Source organism: Nannospalax galili, unplaced genomic scaffold (assembly GCF_000622305.1).
Source record: "Nannospalax galili isolate Female #2095 unplaced genomic scaffold, S.galili_v1.0 scaffold188, whole genome shotgun sequence".
Classification (NCBI taxonomy): Eukaryota; Metazoa; Chordata; class Mammalia; order Rodentia; family Spalacidae; genus Nannospalax; species Nannospalax galili.
Window position 1 is genome coordinate 230,858 of NW_008360325.1, and position 25,429 is coordinate 256,286.

Consider the following 25,429-nt stretch of genomic DNA (forward strand, 5'->3'; position numbering starts at 1 on the left):
ACCCACATAGGGGAAAGCCTCAGCCAGGCCTCCCCAGCCAGCAGCTCAGTAGAATTGGGAGTGGGGAGCCACCTGGGCCTGTACAATCTACTGAGTATGGTGTACCCCAAGCAATGGCTCTGCCAGTCCCATGGGAGAAAAGTGAGGTCCTGCTTTGTGTGGACATTAGGGTGAGCTCACCCTCCACCAGGCATATGTTTCAATGTCCCACTGCCCTGCCCTAGTCCCTGTAGGTCACAGCCCACCAGTGACATCAGTCTTCCTGGCACTCATGCCTTGTGGCCTCTCCTCGGTCATTCATCATGGCTTCACTGGGATGTGGGGCAAAGGCTTCTTGGCCCTGCTGTGCTCAGGTGGTATTACCTGGTTGTGCAAGGCCTGGGCACACCTGTCTGGGTGAGGAATTGGGAGGCTGCCAGGACAGTGCCTGCTGGGGCCTGGGAACCAGGCTGAGGAGCCTGGATTGTAGGCGGGGGAGCCTCACCCCGGCCCACCCGAGTGCCAAGGGCCAGCTCCTGGGGTCATGCTTTTGCCCCCCATCCCCCATCCTTAGGATGCACACTTTCTGTAACCAAGTCCTGCAGCTGTCCACCGATATCAGGGTACCGCCTGCCCACTCAGACTGGCCCAGCAGGATGCCTGCCCCCCCAGGTCACAGAGGGTAGCAGTCTGGAATGCCCAATGCTGGGGGCTCTCTGCCAAGGCCCTCTGTCACTCCCCTTCAGTCCCCAGCTGCCTGGAGGAGGTGACTTAGCCCCAGATGAGTCTTCCAGAGATGTGGGACAGAAGCTGCCACTAGACGTGGCCTGAAGAGATGGGGGTGGGGCAGGACAGCTTGCCTAGGCTCTCTAGCCACCCTACCACACCATGCCTGGCCAGTCTCTGGAAGACTGCCCAAGTGTCCTGCTCATCTTCTGCAGAGATGGCTCTGTCCCAGAGCATGAGGCCTACTTTCCACATCCCTACACAGTCACAGCTCACAGACACATCTAAGCCAGTTTTGGAGACCTGGGGAGGCAGCTGTCCCCCACAACAACTTTATTGACATTCTGTTCAACAAAGACCTCCCAATTTGTCTTGCAAACAGGCCTGGGAGTTCCAGCAGAGAGGACACTGTCTTGGCAAAAGGGGTCAGTGTGGGTGAGGTCCCTCCAGCAGTAAGGAAGGTCTCACACTACAGTAGGATGGCAGGTGAGAGGCCAGGGAGCACTTCCTGGAAACGAGGTCTGCTGAGGACACGTGGAGGCCCAGGTAAAGAGGCAGGGCTTCCCTAGCCCTACCCAACCCTGGGTGCCCTGTCTATACCCAGTCAGTGTCCAAACTCCAGGACTACCAGATAATGAAATGGGGATGGATGCCATCTGGATACAGGCCTAATTCCTCAGGCAAGGTGGAACGCTGCGGGGCCCTCCCAGGCGCCCAAAGCAAGACTGTCAAGCTCCTCCAGTAGCCCCCATCTCCTCAGACAGCGTGTTCCTCCCAGAAGCTCCCAAGAGAGGCTCTGTACAGTTTGGCTGCCTGTCTCAGCCTCATCAGGCTGTCTCCAGAACCCGCTCTGGGACACCAGGTGCCAGGATCCAGCCACAGACCAATGGAAGCTCACTGAGGGGATGCCAGCTCTGCCCTGCAACTTAGGGGGCCTGGGGCTGGGTACCAACCCTGCCCTGAAAGCTCTGCAGCAGGGCCACCACATCCGAATTCCCAGCTGCTTCAGCCTGAGGGGGAGAGAGACCTGTGGGAGTTGGCTGCGGCTGAGGCAACCCCCAGAAAGCCCCAAGTGTCACCCACCAGGATGCCCTGCCCCCTCTTGCTAGCTTCCCCCACCCCATCCTCCTTAGGACTAATAGGGTCCAGCCCCATTAGTTGCTGGTGGGAGAAATATGTCCCAGCGGAGCTGCGCTGCTCCTGTTCCTGAGCTAGGGACCTGGGAGGGAACTTGAGGAGTGAGGGCACAGGAGGCAGGCACTCACTACTTGCAAGGCACAATGCCCATCATAGCCTAGCTGTTCTAGGTCAGCCCCTGCCTGCCACCACGCTTGCAAGCCTTCGCTGTCCGCTCTGGATGCCAGCCTGGAGGGGATGGAGGGGGTAGAGGGAAACTGTCAGAACCTGTTGGGTCCCTCACCTGCCCACCTCCTGCCTGTACCCCTCCCAGTGCTCTGGGCACTCTTACAAAGCCAGCCCCAAACAGCTGACCCAGCATCGCCTAGCCCTGGGGCAGGAGTCTCAGCAGAAGGCTGCCTGGAGTCTGGTTTCACCCAGTGGGTGTGACTGTGACTCAGGTCAAGGGCCTGTGCTCACATCATACACACATACATGCACACGTGTACACCCATGAGCATGCACACACCCTTCACCTGCCAGGCATTCCCCTGACAGTTTCATATTTCACAACACAGCCTTTGCGAGGTGTCTGGCCGGTCTCAAGACAGAAGGAAACACAGACAGCTGGAGGAGACCCAGGAGGTATAGGGTTCAAGAAGGCCCTGGACTCTAGCAGGCCACAGGGGCATCCTGGCTGGAAAGGGTATGTGGGGTTACTTGCCCTAGAGAGAAAGGTGAGGTGAGGGGGCCGAGCCCTGGTTAGCATCCCCACCCTCCCACGCTGTCTCTCCAAGTCTGGGGCCAGTATCTCCACCCTGGATGATTTAGGAGTAGAGAAGGCCCAAGTGGCCCAGTGACTCCTGCCTGCTTAGGAGGCCACGGCCCCCCAGCAGTCCTGGATAATTTCTGGGATGAGTCATGTTGGATCCACCTCTAGCCTTCCCAGTCCACCCACAACTGCCTTTCCACAGCAGCCCAGCCAGCTCAGGTTGGCCCAGCCCCACAAAACAGAGTCCTGCAGAATGGCTGGCTCTAGCTAGCCTCAACTGTTTGGGATCTGCTTCCTCCCTCAGTTTCCCCATCTGTCAGTGGTGTCAACAAGGCCCGCTTGGGTGCAGTCTTGGACCAAGTCACCCAGAAGTCCCCTTAAAGCCAACTAAGACCAGCTGCAGTTCTCTTGGGGCCTCCCACCCTGGCCCCATCACCTCTGTGAACCACCCCTCATCCCTCAATCACTGACAAGGGTCAGGGAGGGATTTAGCAAGCAGTACTTGTCTCTTGAGATACTGCAGACCGGTGCAGAGGTCTGAGACTGGGACCAGTAAACTGGAAATGTCCTAACAAATCAGCCTAAAGTCCCACAGCCATGGCCTGAGCAGGATGAACATAGGAGCGATAACACTCCACCCCAGCTCCCACTAACTGCCACAGCCCAGGTCGGTTCCCCCCTCTGCCTTTCCCTTTCCTGACCCGAACTCCCAATGCCCCCCGAGCCCATGTGCACACCCTTGCTGGACTGTTCTGTCAAGTGCTCCTGCCTGTAACAGGGTTTGGGTCAGACACCTCTGCCTATCAGTCAACCATGCCACCTGGGTGTGGGCTCTCCCTCCTCAGCCCCACCTGGCTAGCCTGACCCTCCCAGCAGCCTACTGCCTCCCTGGAGCCTGAGCCCACTCCCCACAGACATAGGTGCTCCGGCCATCACCTGCACAGTTCTGTCCCGACATCCTCCAGCTCCTGGGGAGACAGGGAAGCCCCAGCAGCCCGCAGCAGCCCAATGACACTCTGATGCCTGCCGTGAAAAAGTGCTATCAGTGTGATCCAAACCCTGCCAACCTTCCTCAGCTCTCAGAAGCCATTTCCTAAGGCAATTTCAACAAGTCAAGCCTAGAGAGGGAGATGCCTGCTGGGAACTAGACCCGAAGCTGCCTGGCCAAGTCCAAAGGGGATCACCCTGACTCTCGCACCACAATCACCCAACTGTACCCCATTGTGCCACGTGTCAGGGGCACACTACATTACATGGGTGCTCCACCTTTAGGGGGCACTGGGGCAATGTGAGTGGTGGACTTGGAGGGTCCCAGTCTGCAGAGCTCCCCGTGGGCCCTGGGCCATTTGTGCACAGGGCTAGGGAGGCAGCCTGGGGTCTCCACCCACCCATGTTATGGCCATGCAGTGGTCTTCCAGTCCAGGTTTGGTGCCATCCACCCACCAGGCTTGCTCTGGAAGGAAGGTTTAGCCTCAGAACCCCGACCCTAGGTTCTAGCTAGGGAGGGGCCAGGACTGGACAACTAGCATCTGGTGACCCTGAGCTCAGACATGGTCTCCCTTGTGCAACTCACAAACATCTATCCCCCCCACCCCCCTCAAGACCCTGGGTCTGCAGGGTTGTTTCTGGCAGAAACCCGGGAAAAGCTGATCTGGGGAACTTGGGCTGTGGGGACGACCCTGCCAGACAGGTCTGCCCCGTCATGCTCCACCAGGCTGAGGAGGAAGTACCAGACTCCACACACACATGCCCTCTGCACCTGATGCTGCTCTGGGATGGACACCAGCAGGGCCACCAGTGTGGCTTGAGCCCTCCTACATGATCCAGGAAGAAGCTGGCAGGCCTGAGGGCACCCCCAGGGTCCTGTCTCCTTTCCCTCATAGGCTGTTAGGTAATGCCTGCACACCCACTCTGGCCATTTCCAGGGCAGGGCCTGGCCTGCCTGAAACCAGCAAGCAGAATTGGAGAGGATGAGAGGAAGTGGACGCAGCCCTACCAATCATACACCCCAACCTTCTTCGTGGGGTGAGGACCAGGCCAACCCCCCGTGCCTGTCATAACCCATCTACTAGCTCTTTCCTTGCTGCATCTCGGCACACATGGCTGACTGGAGGACATCGGGGCCCCTTGTGCCTTGTCAGTGACATTCTCCTTTCCAGCATCTTCAGAGGTCACCTCCCCCATGGAGCCCTTCAGGATTGCCCCACAGAACCAGGCCTCCCTGGCTGGCCCTGTTCATGTTACACCTGATCTCTGCTCACACCAAATATGTACCCTCTCTCCACTCCCTCTGCCCACACACCACTGCAACTCCCAGGGCCCTGGTACCTGCCCCTCACAGCCAGCAACAGTGGACTGTGGCCATCCTCATTCTGGGCATTCACATCCACACCCTTCTGCAGCAGCATGGTGACCACTGCAGCATGGCCCCTCCGTGCAGCCACATGCAGTGGGGTTTGACCACTACAGTCCTCTAAGCGTAGATCTCTGCCCTAGGATGACACAAGAACACACAACCCAGAGAGGGGCTGGGCAGGGCCAGGCAGGTCATGCAGAGGGGGTGGGGAGGATGGGGTGGGGTCTACACAGCCAACTACACCCACCTCCAGCAAGGCCTTTGGGCTAGAATGCAGACCCACCGCCCCGCATGCTTCAGCATGGTCAATAAGGCCCTGGGGAGAGCCTTCTGTCCTGAGAGCAGTGTCCTGCCTCCTAGCTTGTCCCCAGTGGCGCAGGCTCACCAGCTCTTCGAGGGCCTGCAGAGTGTTCAGGTCACCAGCATGGGCTGCAGCCAGGACCAGACTAGGCATCAGGATGTCCTGCATGTCATTAGCCTCCTGGGGGAACAGTGATAGCAACCTGGGCCCCTGCCATGGGGTCTTTAGCATCCCCAGGGTAAGGATGGACAGAGCCAGTAGTCCCCAAACTATGTGAACCCCACCTCCCCACACAGGAGGAACACCAGAACCACCCCACAGGGAGGGTGAGCCTCCCTGCCCACCCACAGGCCCACCTGGCCCCATGCCCGCAAAACAAAGACCAGGTTACCTCCTGGTTCCCTCCATTCCAGCTGTGTATTAGGCCTGCCACTGACCCCCAAGGTCCATTCCTTTTCCTGCCTCCACTAATGACAGGGTTAGAGTCCTAAGTCATCCCTTGAGGGGATATGGGAAGGAGTGAAGGTCTCCCCACTTCCCCAGAAGGGCCTGACTACACAGATCTAACATTCCTATAAGGGCCACCTGCCCCAGTACCCAGTTGTCCAGGGGCTCTCCAAGGCCCTCAAGGTATCACCTTGTCTGGCATCCATGGTTGGCTTAATGACATCCTTGTGATCAGCTGCTGACCTGCTGGGCCCCTAAAGGGATTAGGAACTCCACGCAGCCACCCTAATGACAGGCCACATACCCAGTCCCTTTCATCTGGCCACCGCCCACACTCAGCATGGAGTAGTTAACCACCTGAATCATAAGGCAGCTCTACACAGAGCCTAAAGGCCCTGACCAGGAAGCACTTGAGCACTGCTGGGTTCCTGAGACAGGTGGTCCTGAGTCCTTCCCCTCCCCTTCCTGAATCTGACACTCAGGTCTTGAAGGCAGAGGGAAATCAAATTTCCCTCTGGGGTCAGTGGCAGGCCTAATCTACAGCACCTGGGAGATTAGAGCACATTAGAGCAAGTGTGGGGCTGGCAACCCCCAGCTCGGAGTCTGGGAGAGCCTCCAAGCAGCCCTGACTCTAGCAATCAGGATAGACAACATCCCGCCTTGCTCTGGTATACCCCGGTTCTGAGATCCAGGCCAGCACTGACGTGCCCTGACCACAGGAGGCCCACTGGTTGCCCCATCTTCCCCTTCCCCAACTGCCATGTGATCCCTGCAAAGCCTCACCACCCACCACACATCCTTCTCCTATCCCTCCTCCAGTGGATGGTGGGTCCTGGCATGAGGGTGTGCAGGCCCTGCCACGCCCATACACCCCAAGCAGTACCTGGCTGCTGTTTAGACTGAGGAGCCATGCTACCCTGCTGCCCTGCAGTGAGGACCGGTCCTCCTCTGCTCTGGGTACCGTCATCTCCCCACGAAGGTCCTTGGCCAGCAGCTAGAACAGGAGCACATGGAGGCTGGTGAGCTCAGCCAGCACTGAACCAGGGCATCTAGACAAGCTGGGAGGGTCTGGATCCCCAGGGCAGGGAGAAGGGCCTGCCCCAGCTGACACTCTCCCCTCATGCTCCAACCATGCATGGGTTGGGTGTGACCTCAGCAGTCCCTACACAAGGCCAGTCTTGCCTCCCATCCAAGAAGCTCAGAGTCTTCCAAGACCTTACTAGGGGCCAGCAGCCCATGGGGACATGCTATGTCCCACCTGGGAAGGAGGAGCAGGACAGGATATTGGGAACAGTGAGAGAGGGGTGCAGAACTGGTACGCAGAACCCAAGGCTCCCCAGAGACTAGTAACGGAAAGGCCTGGATGAGCTTGATCAGAGCTGGTCTTGTTTCCCACAAGGAGCCCCTCCTCCCCGCCCCTTTCAAACCATACACACAAGCACCCCTGCTAACTTTCCCAGGAGCCAGCAGACCTGTATGTGCTCTGAGTCCCTGCAACAACCCCATGGATGCAACGTACCTCCTTACGGTCACCTAGGCTCAGCCCTGGCTGGCCTAGCACATAGGACAGCTTGGCCAGGGCAGCTTCTGACGTCATGTCAAAGCCTGAGACAATGCCAGCACCTGCCATACCCTGGAGGAGGAGCCAGAAAGGGAGGTTGGTGTACCGCCCCTCAAGTATCCCGGCTCTGACCCAAGGAACTTCCCCCAGCTGTGGGGAAGCAGAGCCCAGATATAAGCCTATCAAACCTCTTTTCCCCAAGGTCCATTTTCCACCCCTACCATGCCAGATGCGTAGTCTGAGGTCACTGTCCCCTGAAGGCAGTGGGTACAATTGACAATGACCAGGCCTTGCTCAGCCGCCGCCCGCAGTTCCTGCAGCAGGTCTGGCTTGGTGGGCCCGTTGCCGGAGCCGAAGGTCTCCATGACCACACCCTTCAGTGGGGGCTGCAGGAAGGCACGGACCTGTGCAGGTGGGGTACAGGTTGAGGGAGCTTCCGCAGGCAACAGCAGCACAGCTTGTCCTAGGTTTTCCTCCCATGGTGGTCAGGCTTTGATGCCAAGTACAACCACTGACTGTGGGGAAAGCTAAGAGAGACTGAGCCCCAACATACCCCCGTTCCTCCTCAGAGGCCCCAGAAAGGCCGGACTGACACCGTGTGGAACACCTCGGGGAAGGTGCAGGCAGCAGAGAAGGCCTTCAGAGGCCCAAGCGCCTGACCTGCCTGGAGCTCAGCAAAGCATGCCCGGAAGCAGCACGGGGGACAGGATAGTGTGCTAACAAATACTCAGGGGCCTTGGGACCCAGCCCCGGCCACACCCTCAAGCTGGACAGCTCCACTTAGAAGACAGAGGACAGCCTTGGGTCCTTATCAGCATCTCAGACAATAGATCAGGGAGGTGCCATGGTCACTCCAGAGACAGCCAGGGGTTGAGAGGCCAATGACAGGAAGCAAAAGAGGGTCAAAAGGCAATGACAAGAAAAAGCAGTCTCAGCAGTGGGTGAGGCAGGAGGAGTAAAGTACCGAGCCAGCCTGAGCTATGCAGCAAGACCTGTCTAAAAAGGAAAGGGAGAAAGCAGTCCCAGGGCCACTTGCATTGGCCTTAGAGTGACACGCTGAGGGTGTCACTAGGCTCCTTTGAGCATCCTCCAGTGTCCACACAAACAAGCCCACACCCCAAATGGTCTCCAAAGCCTCAGCTTAGGTGGCAGAGGGGCTGCTCAGCCTTACACCCCTTCATGGAGGCCACACGTTAACCCAGACAAGGACCAGCTCAGCAGAGCAGTCCTGGAGAAAAGGTAAGCGTGCAGCACTGGGGCTCCCGGAGCAGGGGCGGCCTGGGGGCGCTGGACGGCAGCAGGCTCGAAGAAGGCCGTCCCTACCAGGGAGGCAGAAATCCCCGGGTAGAGGCGCAACAGGCCCACGTTGCACTCCATGTTGCTGTGCACCACCAGCTGGTCCTTCCCGCTGACCTTCCGCACTAGCTCCTGGTTAACTGAGGACAGAGGGTGAGTGTGTGAGCCCTAAGCCATGGCCAGCTGAGACCCCAGCCCCTGCCCTGCCTCCCTTCAGGAATCAAGTCCTCCCAGCCTGAGCTTCCTCAGGTCCGTGCCAAGCTCCACAGCAAGCCCATGATCCGGGGGAGATGTTGGGAGAAAGACCCGTGGACAAGCAGGTGACCAGGGTAACGTTGGGTTGGGGACTGGGAGTCACAGCCAAGGACAAGGAGGACCCGCAGGCGCCATTCTGGCCAAGCCGCCAAGGAGCATGTGAGGGAGGGGCAGAATTCTAGGCAGAGGGAGTGGAAGGCTAGAACAGCAGTCTGCTGATCCAAGGGGACGTCCAGGGAGTGTCCTCTGATCAGACAGCCCAGCTTATCCAGCCCTTGCTGGGTAGTGTCTACTGTGACCACTTCTATCAAGTAAGTGAGTTAATTTCAACTCTTGCCTATAAGGAAAAAAGGCCTCCATCCAATTTACCCCACACACACACTCTGAAGGCCTACCAGTGTCCACTACCCCTCCCACACGCAGGCTGGGTGGTAGCACAATCCCAGACACGGGAAAGGTGGAGAGGGGCAGGAATTGGAGGTCAGGACCCCTTGAACCCACCCCTTCATGCTGTTCCTCTTGTGACCAAAGGGTATTGTACTACCAATACCCAGACCACCAACCATAGGTGGGTAAGGGCTGGCTGGCAAACTAGCCCTTGAACTTTGTGAGCCCTGGGCCTAATAAAACAGGTGTTGGTGACTATTAAATGACACCAAAGAGGCCCTCTAGTCCAGCCCAGGAAAACCCAGGCCCAGAGAGGGGAAGGGTGGTGCCTGACGTGCTATGCACAGAAACCAGGCATGGAGCCAGGACAGGACCACAGATCCAGGGCCCTCCTCCAAGGTTCCTCTGCCTACCATGCAGTTCTCCTGATCCCATAGGGGCTGGGGAGACCCACGTGGCCTGCCTGCTCTGTCTGCTAGAGCAGTGCCCATGCGATAATCAGCTAGACAATATTCTGGACACATACTAAGGGAGTTGGATGGGGGTCAGGCGATGGAGCGGGGTCCTCAAGCAGTGAATCTCCCACCCCAGCCACAGCATCCATCAGCTAACACAATGGCAGTGCAAGATGTCCTTTAATTTAGGGATGAGCATCTTGGCTGGGCAGATAGATAAGGCCTAGGGAGGGGGGTTGCTGCCACTGGAGGAGTTATGGCTACAGAGAAGGGATGCACAGAAACAAAGGACCACCCTATGGTCAGCCACCTCACAACAAGCCAGGAAGTCTTTCTCCTTAGAATCCTCAAGTCCAGGGACTGGGGACAGAGAGGAAACCAGTGGTGATTAGGCCAGGCTGCCATCTCAGCACCCTAACAGCCAGTGCCCTGTTCTAGGCTGAGGGACTTGAGCAGGAGGCTTAAGTCTGACCTCAGCCTTAGGACCTGAAATGGCTCTGGCATCCTGGGAGGCAGGTGACTCCCATGTACCAAGGAAGGCACTGAATCTATATGTTGGAAGCATAGCATATGGCCCCAAGCCAGCAGACAACTCTCCTATCAACGTCCCCTCTCTCAGCTCCTCTGCTCTGGTGGTCTGGGAGGGATGCTGTGCATGGACACAACTGAAGGAATGAGCCAGGAAAGAACAAACACTGCTGCCAAATGCACAGGGCCAGCGAGACCCGGCTGCCCAAGCCCACCGTGCCCCCGCCTCAGCAGAGAGCAGACTGGGCAGTTGTGCTGCTGTGCCCTGTCTGTCACCAGGGATGGTCCCCTTGCTCCCCTCAACACCTAGAGGGTCGATGAAGGGTTAGCGACAGCCTGCCACCGGCCCACATCACAGGATGATCAGGGTGCTGTCCTGCGGATGGCTGGCAGGAGATAGGGACGTGCTATGCAGGGCTCCACCATCTCTCCCCCAGAGCCCCACAGCCACACCCTGGGCAGAACCCAGGCTTTCTCAGCATGAGGTGTCAGAACCGGCTGGGCAGCCTGACATCAGAGAGCAGGCGGAGCACAGGTTCCCACACACTCTCACATGTGGGATGGTGGGTCAGGGCACGGGCTGGGCCAAGGGCTGTACTCAGCTCTGGACCAGGAAAGCTGCTACTGGGCAAGCTTGAAGCCCATGTGTCCCATTATGGCAGAGGCCCCTGGGTTCAGGATGAAGCCCTCTCTGCTCACAGAAGTTCCAGGCCTGAGTCTGGATAAGGAGCAACTCAAGCCCATTGAACTGAGCTACGGGGCAGTGCCCACACTCTCTGCTCTCCCATTCCTGGCCACCAGTACCATCACCCAGCATGGGTCAGCAGCCAGACCAACACCAACACCAGCTAATATGGACCCTTCCAAAAAGCCTTCAACTTCCACCCCCCCCCCAGGAACAAGTGGACCCCTGCTATCCTGGAGCTGCTGGTGTGCAGCAATGGTAGATACACTGATAGGCGGAAGGTTTTTCACTGTCTGGAAGATGCTGGGGTGAGCGTCGGAAGAGATGTACGTGGGATTCCAGGATGAGCAGAGCCCCTGGAATCTGGCCTGGGCTCTGAGGGGCCTCTTAGTAAGTAGTGTGCTGCTCCTCCTGAACCTGGGGGTGGAGCAGCCCCAGGGGCACAGGAGAATCCCAAGGACAGCCCCTCACAGGCCTCAGCAACACCATGCCCTATTCACAGGACCTGCTGGGCCCAGGCGGAAGCACAGTGTGGGTGAGGGCCACCTCCACCCTCCCGGAGGCCTAGGACGCGGCAATCACGCTGCCAGACAAGAAGAGCTGCTTTGGTTCTAGACTAGCTGTCCTGCCCCATCATGTCCCTGGCAGGTGTCAAGAACCCCAAATGTCCCTGAAAGAAAGCCCAGCTCTGCCAGAGCCTCCCTTGGGACAGGTCTGGGGAGAGGACACCAAGACAGTGAGGTGGGGACCCAGAACCTGGGTCCATGCCTCATCTACTGGGCAGGTCTGGGGCTGTGCCCAAGAATCACATGGGCAGTGGGAACATCCTGGATGGGGTAGGCCAGGGAAGGAGACAGCTGCCCTAAGTTCAGGGAAATGGAGGCAAGTTGTACATCTAAGATGGGAAGATGAGAGCCATTACGGCCAAATCCTGATTAGGGCACTGGCCTTATGAGCCACTCTGCACCTCCGGGAAGGAATCATGGCTGAGCCCTCACGGAAGCCATGGGACCAGGATCAGCTGGAGACGTTAGTAGGGCCCATGAGGAAAGCTGGGCTTCCTGTGGGTCCAGAGGACAGAGAGATCCTCTGGGGCTCCTAAAAATTCTGTTATAGTACGTACACACACACACACACACACACGCACGCACATACACCAGGTTCAAAGAAGGACCATTGTGTACGGCAGAGACACAGACTGTCACAGAGAATTCCTCAGCTTGGGGCCACATGGTGGAGCAGATCCCCCAGGCCTCTTAGCCAGACCCCCAGCTCTGAGCCTGTCTGCCACCTGCTGAGGGCTCCCACTTCCATGTAAGACCCCAGGGCCCACCGCCACACCTGAAGCACTCAGAGTACTTACTTGTGACATCTGCACCCACAGTGGCCAGAGGGGGCAAGTTGGGGGAACAGAAGGCTGCAAACCTTCGAGCATCCACCTTGGTGGTTCGGTTGCCTCGAAAAAGCTGATTTTGGAAAAACAAACAGACCTGGGGAGGGCAGGACGGCAGCTCAGAGCTGGCCCCATGACGCCTTCCAGCACCCCCTCCCACCATCATCAACACACCAGACCCTCAAAGCTGGAAACCCCCACCTACTGCCTGCAGGTAACCAGCAGGCAGGGTTCCTCCCAGATCTCCACAGCTGGCAGCTACAACCACCCTCACATGCCCTCCTGCCAATGCCTACCCACGGCAGACCCCAAGCCTCTGGGGCCTGGGGAGTCTGGGCGCTGGGTGCTCAGGTGGCCAGCTGCAGGAGAACCTGTGCTGTTCAGCAACCCCCATTCCATTGCCCACTTCTGGTGAATTCAGCCCCAGCGTACAAGGAGCTGGTGACTCCAGAGACCTCCCTCCAAGGTGAATAAGGTGGGGACCTGCTCACTGCCCTTTAGTAAAGCCCTAACCCTAACCCCACCTACTTCAAAGGATCCCCTAAAGACAAGGTAGCTCTCAACCCGGCCTGTGAGGGGCAAGTCTGTCCCGGGTTCCTGTGCGGTCCGGTGGGCCAGAGAGCCTTGTGTGGACGAACAGAACAGACTACAAGTCTAAGGTTGGTGCAGCCTATTTTCACAGATATATACACATGTATCTACAAGCGATATTATATGCACAATATAAAACCTGACTGCTGGCGGGGACATCTGGGGATGAGGAGCGTTTCCTCCTTGGTTTTATCAGCTCCAAGTTTTTCACAGTTGTGTGTTACTTGTAAGGGACAAGTTTTTTGTTTTGTTTTGTTTTTGGTATTTTTTGAGACAGGGTCTCCCAGTAGCCCCAGCTGGCCTGGAACTCACTATGTAGACCAGGCTGGCCTTGAACTCACAGAGATCCGCCTGCCTCTGCCTCCCGAGTGCTGGGATTAAAGGCGTGCGTCACCACACCTGGCTAGGGACAAGTCTTTTAAAGACTGCCCCAACCCCTTGTCTGCTGGTCCTACTGAGTGCCATACCCACAAGCCCTCCTCTGAGCTCCTAGATGCAACAGGCTCCAGTACCCACCATCCCTACCCTCCACCCAGGCCCCCCACATGACCATGCTAGGTACCTCAGGGATGATGTACTGGCCGGCCATGAGCAGGGCCCCCAGCAAGTTCTCACGGCCGTCATTCCACAGTGCATGGATGGGCACCTGGGAAGAGATCAGGGAGGCAGCTGAGGCTCAGAAAGCCAGGACATACCCAGCACCCCATTCCAGGCAAACCCCTGAGGCCCAGCCAGAGAGAGAGAGGGGGGCTGAGGTGGGCTTGAGCTAGGGAGTGGGGTCTACAGGGAGAGAAGAGAGGGGGCTTGATTCAGTGCTGCCCACCACTGACACTCCTTCCAACAATATCAGCCTGCACCGGGGCCTTGGCTTCCCCACTCGATTACCACAAAGGTTAAGTGCCCAGTAGGTACCAGGCCCACCTTTGCCCCTCAACCCACATGTTTGCTTAGTCCCGCTCCCTCCAGGGTCACGCTGAAGTGGGAAGGCCTTCCTGTGGCATGCAGAATAGTCTGGCTTGTCCCCCCACTGCCTGAGTATTCACGGATAGTGCCCGGAGTGGCTGAGCAGTGGCCAGCCTCCCCAACTCCCGCCCAGGAGGATGCAGCTGGACAGGACTTCTGTGACATATGTGGAGGCCAAGGTCTTCAGAGGGGTCTGACTGGGCAGTGGTCAGCATGGAGTGGTCAGTGCAGGGTCTCTGGAGGGAGGCTCCTTCCTTGGTGCGTGGGTGTGGGAGAGCCTGTGGCCTCCCAGCCTCAGTTTCTTCTTGGGCTAAGCTACCACTCCCGACGGCCCCCGACACTCTCAGAAGAGGGTCTCTAGAGCTCCCAGGTGTACAGGCTTTGGCCTCTGCCCCACAGGGAAGGATCCTGAGGGGCTTAGGTAGGATCAGCCCTAAAGACCACCCATAAGCAATAAGAGCCCCAAGTCAGCCTCTACTCAAATACAGGCATTCTTTGCAGCATTCTCTTGACCTTGGTTTGGTGGAAAGTGTGCCAGGTTAGAGAAGGGGGAATGTCATGTGCTCGGGCTGCTGGGGGCAACATCAGAAGAAAGGGGAGCAAGAGGGTATGAGGGATGTCTCCCCTGCTGCATGTGCCGTCACCATTGCTGAGTCTCAGGTGGTGGCAGTGCACAGCGGACATGGAGCCCCTTAGAGAGAAGAGCAAAGAAAGCGAAGGAAAGCCTCGTGTGGCAGAGCTGTCAGGGGCTGGGCTCTCAGGACTTCTGAGGCCTCGTGGCTGGACAAGACCCCCAGGGGCCTATGGATCCCCAGCCCAGAGACTGGAAGGAGCTGGTCAGGGCAGTCCAACAGGGGTAGAACGGCTACCTCCTAGAGTGCCCGCATGCCCTAACTGGCCGTACACAGCCCTGGTGCCCGGGACAGCTGCTCCAAGCAAGAAGCCTGGGGGAGTTCTCTGACTGTGAAGACCTTGGGCCATGTTACCTGTGCACCAGTGAGGATGATGGGTTTCTGCAGGTTTTCCAGCATGAAGGAGAGCACTGAGGCAGCAAAGGCCATGGTGTCCGTGCCGTGGATGACCACAAAGCCCTGGTACTGTGCATAGTGCTTCTGTTGGAGAGCGTGAGCTCAGGGCAGGTCGGCCTCTAAAACACAAGCCTTCTCCTGGGAACATGGCTGCAGGCAGCGGTAACAGCCTGTCCCCTCACAGGCCATAGATAAGAGGAAAGGGCCTGGATGCAGGCTTGGGGCTTGGGGTAGCACCATGTGGTTGCCCCCTGCAGGCCCAGAGGCCCTCTCTGGAAGGCCAGGAGTCTCAGGCCACCTACCCTGTAGCTTGCCTCAGAGAATGAGGGATTGTGGGTCCCAAGGATTCTGGACACTACTAGGAACAAACCCGTAGACTTCCAGCCAGTGCCTCCCTGGCAGAGCCCGGCAGGACTGCACCACTGGGCAAGAGTGAAGTACTCATGCAGGACACTCTCTGGCCACCACCTCCTAGTGGGCAGCTGGCCCAGGTTGTGGCTACCAGGATCACAGCTGAGAGCCAAGAGGCTCCAGGCAGATGAGCCTAGGAACTAAGCTGTCTCATGGGTCAGTGCGCCCTCTGCTGGCCACACAAGATTAGTTGCTCAGCCTTCCAGCTATAAAGGTCACGGAGCAGCTGGACCAGCGCCCAGAGGCCTTCATAAGGCCGTGTTGTGGCCCACCTGCTGTAGGAACCATCTGGACCTCAGCAAAGCAGGTCTGACCAGGAGGCCCGGCAAGCCACAAGTGAGACAGGCTGTCTTGGGCCACCACAATCTAGCCAGGAGTGCCCACTAGTGGCCCTGATCCTGAAATGGAACAGTCCAGGCAGCTCGCTGTTGAGGAGGGCTATTGCCCTGCAGTCAGTAGACAAGTATGTGACTTGGCCTAATCAGGGAATGGGGACTCCAAGTAATCCCACTCAGGGGAACAGGGGCTTCTTAGGGGAGGCAAGTTAGGGACTGGAGGGGTGGGACCTATGCCTGTGCCTGTGCCTAGAAACCAGACCTGGGATGGTAGGGAAGAATAGAGAGGAAAGCTGATGGGGGTGGGAGGGTGGGGGGAGAGCTAGCTCCAAGGTAAGGCAGCCACCTCAATGCTGCAAATACTGGCCCTTAGCTGGAGGCTTTGGTCCCAAATCCACTAAGAGGCAACTCTGGGGTTGGGGGTCCAAGGGATGGGCCAGGCTCACAGAGCTAGTCAGTCCCCACACATCCCACCACAATACTAACTGGAATAGGTCAACTGTACGAGCAAAACAAGCTGGGCCCAGCCTCCACTTGCATAGTGGAAAGGGTCTCAGAGCCTTGAACAGTGTGTGGTCCAGGACCCAGCCCTTTCCTGAGGCTTCCATGCTGAGTTCTACCAGGTCTCAGGTTGGGCAGAAGGACTCTGCCACAAGCCCTAATTATTCAGCTGCCCAGTGCTTCTGCAGAGGGCCTGGCCTGCCCTCCAGCCCATCACACTTGAGCCCCTCCATACCCCAGTCTCTGTCACACTCCAGCCCCAGCCGCCTCTCCACCTCAGCCCCTCTTGGGACTCACCCTCTACCCACACCCCATAGTCCCAACTTCAAGTCCTACCCGGCCCCACCCATGTCCCACAGTCTAACCCATGGCCCAGAGCCCTGCCTCAGTCCTACCCACACACTCAGCCCTCCCCGGTATTTCACAGTTCCACCCCACTCCCACCCTCTACCTCTATGATTTGGGCAATCTGAACCCACTCAGTGATGGTCATGTCACTGGAGTCGAAGAGGGGCTGGCACTCTAGCACCTTGTAGATGATCCTCTGGTCAGGGCTGGCTGGGCTGTGGGGGCAGAAGTTGTCTCCCATTCTGCCTCTCAGGACCCAAAGCCTCCACTGCCCTCTCCAGCTAGGGTGTGGGAGGGGGCTATGAAGTCCAGTGAGGAGCAGGGTGTGGATGGAGCTGGGGTGCAGATGGGGCTTGAGGGTCCTGGGGTGGGGGCAGTTCTGGGAGGGGCCATGGGACAAGAGTTAATGGGCTTCACCTCTTGGGCCAGCCTCACTTGCTGAGTACAGACCCAGCCTCCCTCCCACCTGAGTCCCCAGGGGTAGTGACTGCATCTCCAAGAGCACCCAGGCTGGCCTTGAGCAGTGGCTCCCCACACCAGCACAGAGAGGGGATAGGACCAGCTCACAAGGAGCAGGAGTCTACTTCAGCTCAGCCTTCCAGCCATGAAGGACAGCAGGCAGTTGTGTGGAAAAACAAGACAGTCATGCTGGGGAGGGAGAGGCCACCTGGGTCAGCCCAGCCTCTGTTGATAGGCTTGATCGTGCTTGCTGAGTCTGCCTTTACCTCAGCTCCTGTGGGCTCAGGGGCCTTGGAAGGAAGGCAGGTGTTGGAGCTGAGCCCCAGGCACAGTGCACAGGCTCAGCTCCAGTGGAAGGAGGCTGAAGGTCAGTTTTAAACCCAAGAACATGAGAGGTAACAGAGACACCTCATGCAAATGGCTCACACTGAAGTCCCATGACACCAGCCAGGCATGGTGGCGCAAGCCTTTAATCCCAGAGCCTGGGAGGCAAAGGCGGGTGGATCTCTGTGCGTTCAAGGCCAGCTCCGGTCTACATAGTGAGTTCCAGCTGGGGATTGAGGGAGACCCTGTCCCAAACTCCAGAGGCCACTCCCCCTCCTCAGACCCTAGCAGGACCTGTCCCCTCCCTCACCCCTGGGACAGGTACACATCATCCCTGCCCCAGGGCCCAGAGGAACAGTCACTCACGGTAGCACCAGCAAGTCCTCAGGCAGGCCATGGGCCCGGGCATACTCTTCATCGTGGAACAGGTAAAGTGTCCGCAGGATGGCAGCCAGGCCTTTCCCAGGAATCAGCACTGCAGACAGAGTCCATGGGGAGTGTGGAGAGCCAGGACCACAGCCAACTCCTGCAGTTAAATACCCTTCCTCCCCTGGGTGTCAGGCCCTTGGTGGAGGCAGGGAGTAGGACCCAGGCTGGCCAGACAGGACTCTTATGGATGTTATAGGCTGAGAATACCGGGCCACAGGTGCCACTGAGAGCTTAACTAGCAGTATTGCCTGGAACCTGACATTGATTCCTGGTCTCAAACCCAGATAGCTTCAGAGGCTCCAACAGCCATCTGCTTATATCAAATGCCCATCAAGAGGGCCATACCCCTCCAGGCTTTGTCTCAATGGCCGCCATAATCACCCACAGTTCTACCCCCATATGCCTGAAAGGCCCACCCAATGCCCACTTCTCACCCAGTGAGTGAAGCCCAGCTCAGGATACCCCAGATGCCTAGGTCATAGTGTCCTTCCCATAAGCTCCCTGGACAGCTCAAGAACTCCCAGAAGGTGCGGACTTGTGGGTAACTCCTCCAAGGTCCAGTTGCCTAGCATACAAGTGCCCAAGGAAGGCAGTCTACAACCCAGCTGGCCCCTGCCTGCAACATCATAATCTCAGAAACGTGGACCTAAGGGAACACTATGCACCCCATACCTAGGACACCCTAAAGGTTACAACTGTTTGGCAGAGGCTCCCAGAGAGTGCAGTGAAGTCCTGCTCTTGCTCTAAGTTACTTCCTGCTAGCTCTGTGACTGGGTAGATTAGCTAACCTCTCTGGGCACATTTACTCTACTGCCCTGTGTGACCCTCCCCGTACATATGGGCACTGGGGTTCAGCAGCAAAAACAGAGTCCCCCAGAGAAGCACATGACTGAGCTCATGATACCTCGGGAGGAGGCAGGGGTGGTCAGTCCTGGGTGCCACCAGGTCACAGCCACAACCTTATTGCTATATTACTAACTACAAGATCCTTGACGTCTTCAACAGCACTGGGTAGGTTCTGTGGCCAAGACCTGACTCAGGCTGTGGGATTCAGATCCATATGCTATAGACAAAGAGCCTTTGTCCATGGGCTCATTTCTAGCTGTGGCCCCGCGTTCCATAGTCAAAGCCAGCCCCCCCCACTCTCTGTTTACATCTTCAGAGTCTCTTCACGATAAGGCCCCATGCTGGTGTGGGGACGTGGACACCCCTAGGGACCAAGGTTCTGCCTGCTACACAGGGTGTGATTGGGGGCACAGGGAGGAGCCCCCAACTCTGGTCCCTAGAGCAGAGAACAGCTAGCCTGGGGTCAGCAGGGAAACGATCACACCACACTGACTTTTTTTTTTTTTTTTTTTTTTTTGGTCTTTTTGAGACAGGGTCTCCCTGTAGCCCCAGCTGTCCTGGAACTCACTATGCAGACCAGGCTGGCCTTGAACTCACAGAGATCTACCTGCCTCTGCCTCCCAAGTGCTGGGATTAAAGGCGTGTGCCACCACACCTGGCCCACACTGACTTTTGGCCACCAGTGATTTACCCCAGGAAGTGCTGCTGGTACCAGGGACCACCCAGGAGAGGAGTTGGCCTGGCGGCATCCCCTTAAGTAACTTGCAGACCTGCTGGCCTCTGAGAGGTACCAGGCTCAGGCCAGTTTTAATGCTTGCTTTAGCCTGTTGTGCCAAGAAAACATCCATCCTACCACGTGGCCACAGGGCCTCTCCCAGGTGTATACCTAGGTATACCATGTTTCCTGGGATGTGTATAAGGATACAGCCCACTGTAGCACCCCAGCCAGCCCCAGATCCCCTGCCATCCTCCATCCCCCTTGGCAGTATCACACCCCACCTCCCTTACCTATCTAGCCTACAGCTCTGGCTGCTGCCTGTGGGTCCTTCACACTGCTGGACTAAACCTGGATCCTGGGACTACGTCAACCACAGATCAGGTGGCCCTCCACACCTCTCCGGTAGTCCTGCAGGCTTCAGAGCTGGTAGGACTGTCCCCCATTGCTCTGTCATGCTCCTGGCTCATCAGGTGCCCCCGTAGCTTCACAGGCCACGTGCCCCCCCAAGCCTGGCACAAAGTCCCTGAAACTTCTTGAGCATAGGGAAGCAATTAGCTGCTTCTAGGGTTGAGACTTACAGAAATGTGGCCTGGATACTGGAACCCTGTGTGTTTGTGAGCTCCACAGGACCTCCAGAAATGTTCTAGGTATGGCCAGGATGCCATCCTGTCCCCACATTCAGTAGCCACCCAGGCCAACCAGCAGGCAGGGAAGGAACCTTGGAAGAGTCCACTTCCTAATCCAGGAACCTGTGACTGTTGCCTTTTGTGGCAAAATCTTCGCAGGTCTTACTTGTGTCAAAGATCTTGGGATGCAGAGATGACGCTGGTTTTCCCTAAAGACCATCACCACCTATGCATCCTTGTAGGAAGACACGCGCAGCAGGGTGTGGGAGGGTGAGACACTCAGAGAATCCCCTCTGACAGGCGGACAGACTGGTGGTGCTGCCCTGCAGACAGGAGGGACGTGGCCACAACCTGGCAGGCACCAGAAGGTGGAGAAGGCAAGAAGGCGTCTCATCTGTCGAGGCCTTGGGACTTTAAACTTTGCCTTCAGGATGAGGGAATGAATCCTGGGCTTTCAGCACTGATTGGTTGGTAGCCGCAGGACACTAGGACCGCCAGTCATCCCTCCAGCACCCTGACAGTAGGTGGTGTTGGAGCATTTATAGAACTTTGAGGTTCACTTATGAGAGATGGAATGGGGGTGCGCTTGGTTTAGGGTTTATGAACCATGCTTGTGTCAGGTGAGGCTCCTCTGTCTATAGCCTGACGTTTGTCTCTGACCATGGACAGTGGCTCCTGGGGACACACAGCACACTGCAGTGTAGTGACAGTGGGCTTGCCAGAGGGGGTATGGACCCTGGGAGCCCCACCTGATTGGGTGGAGTGGGGGTGCTGGTAAGTACCAACAAAACCAGCCAAAGAGAAACCCAAACTCTCCCTCAGTGATTTTCTCTTGGGGGAGAAACTGCAAACTTTGTAGTACATGATCCTAGAAGCCTGTCTGGCCAAAACAGCCTGGGAGCTGCCCAACAATGCCATTCGTCTGGGTGCCATGATGTTCTTTTCAACTGGAATTTAATTTCTTTTTATCATTCTAATACCAGCTTTCACTCTCAGTTCTGATTTTCTAAGTTGCCTTCTTTGCTCCCAGAGGGCCGCCGAAAGCATACAGCCCTGGGATGCTGAACCCCACCCTACCTGGGACGACACCCCCCACCCCACCCCTGTAAACCACTGCAGCCACCAAAATGACAAGGACATCACCCCAACTGACGAGGTTCTGTTGCTAGGGCCATCTGGGGTCGGGGCAGGATGCCATGGGCAGGGACAGCCGTGGCCAGTTTTCCCAGAAGCTCAGCTCCCTATTGTGCCAGCAATGAGCAGGCCCCAAAGGCGGTAGGCAAGAGGTGCTCCAGCAGACACTGAAGCCTTTGGGTACCCAAGTAGCCACTGAGGCATGCCTGGGCCCAGGCTTGGGGGTCACTGGACACATTAATGTTCTTTAATTTGTGACATCTTCATAGATGGGGTAGTGAAGGCCACATCACCTCTGCCCTCTCCTACCTTGGCAAGCCTTGTCACACAGTGTCTTCTGCCCCACAGGCCATTGTTTACCAGTAGGCACAGGAGCTGTTACAACAGCGACAATCTAAACAGTTTTGCTGTCACTGAAGCCACCACTCCCACTTACTGGGGGCCAGGGCCCATATAAGCAGGGCCAAGCTGGTTAATCATTCATGCCTGTGGGTCTGTAACTCCAGGGCAGGCATGGCCTGCAGCCGCTGGTTCACAGAGGGCCACAGAGGGCAGAGCACACAGAGGGCCAGGGAATGCCTGAGCCCCAGCCTCTAGGCTCAGGTTCATCCCCAACTTGTTTGGCCTATGGCTTCTACCCCCTATTCTGGGAACCTTTTCTCTTTATACACATTTTCATGCAGAAAGCCAAGGTGCCAAGTCACATCTGTATGTCTGAGGAACAGGTGGCTTCAGCCACACCTGAGGCAGGCAGAAGACTGAGAGTCCCAGAGCTGGCTGCTTGTGTGTGCAGATCCCTCCTGGGGGTCAGCAGAGGCCAGGCCTCTTGTCCAGTTCTCCCTTGTCCCCTGAGGGCTAAGCCTAAGACTCTCTAAAGTCATTTCAGGATAAGAGTCAGTAGCTACAGACTATGGGGTCCCATGAAGGCCTGAAGCTGGCTTTTCTGGAAGTGGCTGGGCTGGGGAGCAGAGACAGATGCTGTCTTGGGAGCTACCTGTGCCTCCACTGAGACTCTGAAGACCTTGGGCAGCTCTGAGCCGCTCTGGTGGGATTTTGGCCACCCTGAAGAAGAGGCTTCTAAGCAAGGCTTGTACCTACCAAACTTCACCTCTCCAGAAGGCTAACATACCCCACAGCATGATTCCTAGAGGTCTTAGAAGACCTTTACCTGCCTGAAAATCTGCACCCTACAGACCTGGCTTTCAGGCATTAAAGTCTTTCACATTAGTACACGGATGAGCACCCAGCGATACATCCAGGGGCGTGAGGTATGATGTTCCTGTCAGCTTAGATCATTCCAGAACTGTGTCTTGAGCTCAACCGAACTAAAACTGCTCATGTGTCAAGCCTGGAGGGGCAGTATCAGGAGAGGGGACAGGGCAGTGTCAAGAGGGGGGACAGGGCAGTGTGAAGAGGAGGGGCAGGGCCTCTTGCACGACCCAGTTCCTGCTCTAGGTGGCTCTGCAGCCTCTTTGCCACATGCTGGGCTTCTCTCTCTCCCTCCGCTCACATCGCTGCTCCTGGTCTGGCCACACTTCCTGCTTGGTCCAGCAGCCACTCTCCCCATGAGCCTTCTTCAGAGGAGGACTCTTGAAACAGCTCTTATACAACACAACAGCACACACTGGGTCCAGACCATTAAGGGCCCACAGTACCCTGGAGCCCTCTGGCCACACCACCTCCTGCTGGTAACATTTGCCAACTTGTTGAGTTGTAACCAGAGGCAGCAGGATGCAGCAGAGGCCAGGATTCCAGCAGCCTGGACCAGGATTCCAGCAGCCTGGACCAGTCTAGCCCCTGGTTCATAAGCCCCACAAGGACAGGCCCAACTTGGGCCTGGGTCCTGGGACATGACACAGTGGCCCCCAGAGGTGTTTGTGAATTGATTGTGGGTAATGCAGTGAAATCTGTAGACACACACAGCCACTGCTGCCAGGGAAAGAGGTGGTCAGGAGGGTGGCCGCAAGGGACAGAGGCCAAGGACCGAGGCCAAAGAGGACGGGCGGGAGGGGGAGACTGGCAAAAAGAAAGGCTCTGGAGGAGAGCGGGGGCAGGGCCCAGGTGTGTGTGTGGGGGGGCATGGAACCTTTAACAGCTGCCTAGACTCTGAGGGCAAGGGCAGGAACAAGGTGAAGGCCCGCTCAGCTGCGGGAGCACCTGGCAGGGAAGGAGAAAAAACACCAGCTCTAAGGCAGGAGCAGCTCTCTGAGGGAGGAATCAGACAAGGGCCTCTGCCTGAGGCTGAAGAGACCCTGCCCTGCCCTAGGGAAGGGCGCACACCCCAAGGGAGGAGCATCCCAGCATCCTCCTCAGGGCCCCAAGGCCCTCAGGGCTCTTTCCCTACAAGTGCCCTGAGGCTTCAGGGGTCCTGGCAGAGAGGGGGAAGGTTGAGGCCCGAGGAGGCCCCTCAGTCCTGCCAAGACCAGGGCTTCAGACAGTTCCCACTAACTCCCGGCCAGCTCTCCCCACGACAGGGGTCCCGCCCCCAGGAGAGGGGCTCCGGGATCCCAGCAGTCCAGCTCCGAGGCCACTCTGCCCGGGACCTGGGGTCTCCAACTCACCACCGCCCTCGCTCCGCATGCCGATGGTGCCGCCGGTGTAGATGGCCAGCAGCCGCCTCTCTGGCCCCGTGGCACGCGCCATGGCTGGGCTCCACGGTGCTACGGGACGGTGGGGACGTCCAGCCCGAGTGACCGCTGGGGACTGCACGGAGCCGGCCAACGGGTGGCCGGGCAGCACGGGACATGCAGGGATGGGCGGGGCCTGCGGGAGTGGGCGGGGCCTGCAAGGTAGGGTTTGAGTCTGGTTGGTGGGGGGTGAAGATGGAGGGGCCTGTTGGGGCGGGTCTGTCCGAGCTGATGGGAGAGTAACAGGGAGAGGGGCAGGAAGTGGGGGAATGGCCTTCAAAGTGGGGAGCACACTTGTGGGGGAGGGAGATGTCTGTTCTGGGTGGGGCAGAACCTTTTGGGGGCGGAGCCTCATGAGCGAGGCAGAGTTTCTGGCCCAAGATGGATGAGAATGTGCCTCTTGGCGCTCAAGAGGCCAAGGACTTCCAGAATGCTCAACCAGGGCTGCCCTCCTGGCCCCCGCAGCCCTTACAACTCTGGGCTGCCAACACTGCTGAGCAGGCCCTATGTGGTCACCCCTTGAGTAGAGCAGCGCTGACCAGCTGCCTCCAGAAAGGTTCACTAACTCACCTGTGATCCTGGGACAGCAAGAGGGCAGGGAACTGAGCACTCTCCCCAGGGAGAGCCCTCCAGACTGGCTGCCTTAGGCAGAGGTGAGACTGTCCTGGGATGAGTTGGTGGGCTCCGGCCTCCTGTCTGTGCTGCCTTCCTAGAGCTCAGAGTTCCAGAGGCCGGAAGCCCAAGATCCCAGTGGCAGTCGACTGGATTCTTCTAGAACCTCTCTTTGGGAGACAGGACCTCTGGCGGTGTCTTTGGCCCCTGGCTGTGTCCTTGGTATTTCGGTATTTCTTGGTGCCTCTCTGAGTGCCCACATTTTCTCTTTCTCTAGGACACCAGTCAGATGGGATTAGTTTCATCCTCTGGGCTTCATGTTAATGTAATCCCTGTCGTTAAAGAATGTCTCCAAATATTGCCCCATTTGAGGTCCTTGGGGTTGGAACGTCAGCATGTAAATTTGGGAACGGGAATCCAACCCATAACTGCACCCTGAAGACCCAGGCTCACCTCTTTTCACTGTCACTGAGGCTGTTATCTCTTAGCCCTTTTAGGAAAACTTTCTGACTCACAAACCCAGGAAACCCTGTCTAGGGTGAGGCAGGCCATCTTCGCTGACATCCCAGCCCCAGGGCTCTTCTTCTATACCCGCATGAGTCGCGTAGCAGGTGCCAGCTGTCAGAGCCAGAACCAGGTGACTCAACTGTTACAGCCCCAGCGGCTCTACCTGCTCTTGTCCTCTCTATGTCCACATACTGCTGAGGTAGTCTCTGACTCAGGTCATGTGTATTTAAGTCTCTGTTCTGGGGACACGGCTACGTGTCCCTGAGTCTGTGTCGTCCATGACCCCCTCCCCCATCATGAGAGGGCAGCCATAGATAAAAGCAGTTTGATGGGGTAGTGGCAGCTGTGAGCAAGGGGACTCGGTGAAGATGGCAGTGTGTGACAGGAGGCCAGGAAGGTCTCCCTGAAGGCCTGCCCTGATGGCAGAGTCCAGGCAGAGCATGGGCAAAGCACAGGCACGCCAAGAAGAGGGAGCAGGTGCCCAGACCTGTGCCCATGGGGCAGGAGCACTCAGAGCATGGGCTAGTGCAGGCAGGACTCTAGGGGACACTCTAGGTCCTATGGGATGGTCAACTTCAGAGCTCTTGGACTGGTTTGTTCCAACCTCTGTGGCTCTGTAGAGAGGCAGAGGCAAGTATGAGTTGGGGGTTCACAGGAAGCCCCTCAAGGTGGCTAAGGATTGATCCTGGCCGCTGAGGAGGAAGTGAGCCATG

The 25,429-nt window shown here is 57.5% G+C and overlaps 1 protein-coding gene across 7 annotated transcripts; it reads right to left on the reverse strand.

The window, feature by feature from the left end:
- Positions 1–1,004: 1,004 nt before the first annotated feature.
- On the reverse strand, positions 1,005–23,685 carry Aspg (asparaginase). 7 transcript variants are annotated; one of them, XM_008825524.2, is made up of 16 exons: positions 23,532–23,685; positions 17,584–17,692; positions 16,538–16,649; positions 14,798–14,923; positions 13,411–13,494; positions 12,228–12,354; positions 8,582–8,694; positions 7,480–7,662; positions 7,217–7,330; positions 6,581–6,691; positions 5,335–5,430; positions 4,922–5,085; positions 3,530–3,616; positions 2,358–2,546; positions 1,971–2,070; positions 1,005–1,732 (listed from the first exon to the last, which is right to left on the reverse strand). In XM_008825524.2, the coding sequence occupies exons 1-16, from the start codon at positions 23,611–23,613 to the stop codon at positions 1,382–1,384; spliced, it is 2,148 nt and encodes a 715-aa protein (XP_008823746.1). In that variant the 5' UTR covers positions 23,614–23,685; the 3' UTR covers positions 1,005–1,381. The 7 variants fall into 7 exon arrangements, 6 of the variants coding, with proteins under 6 accessions (XP_008823746.1, XP_029415733.1, XP_029415735.1 ...); XM_029559874.1 differs by having other exon boundaries at positions 1,537–1,715; XM_029559873.1 differs by lacking the exon at positions 2,358–2,546 and having other exon boundaries at positions 23,532–23,684.
- Positions 23,686–25,429: the final 1,744 nt, after the last annotated feature.

Excerpts from the sequence above, each read along its gene's own strand:
- Aspg (XM_008825524.2), bottom strand. The coding sequence starts at position 23,613 with ATGGCGCGTGCCACGGGGCCAGAGAGGCGGCTGCTGGCCATCTACACC. Across the intron at positions 5,431-6,580 it reads TCAGTCTAAACAGCAGCCAG|GAGGCTAATGACATGCAGGA; the intron begins GTACTGCTTGGG and ends CTGTTCCCCCAG. Across the intron at positions 3,617-4,921 it reads TTGCTGGCTGTGAGGGGCAG|GCATCAGAGTGTCATTGGGC; the intron begins GTACCAGGGCCC and ends TTTTCACGGCAG.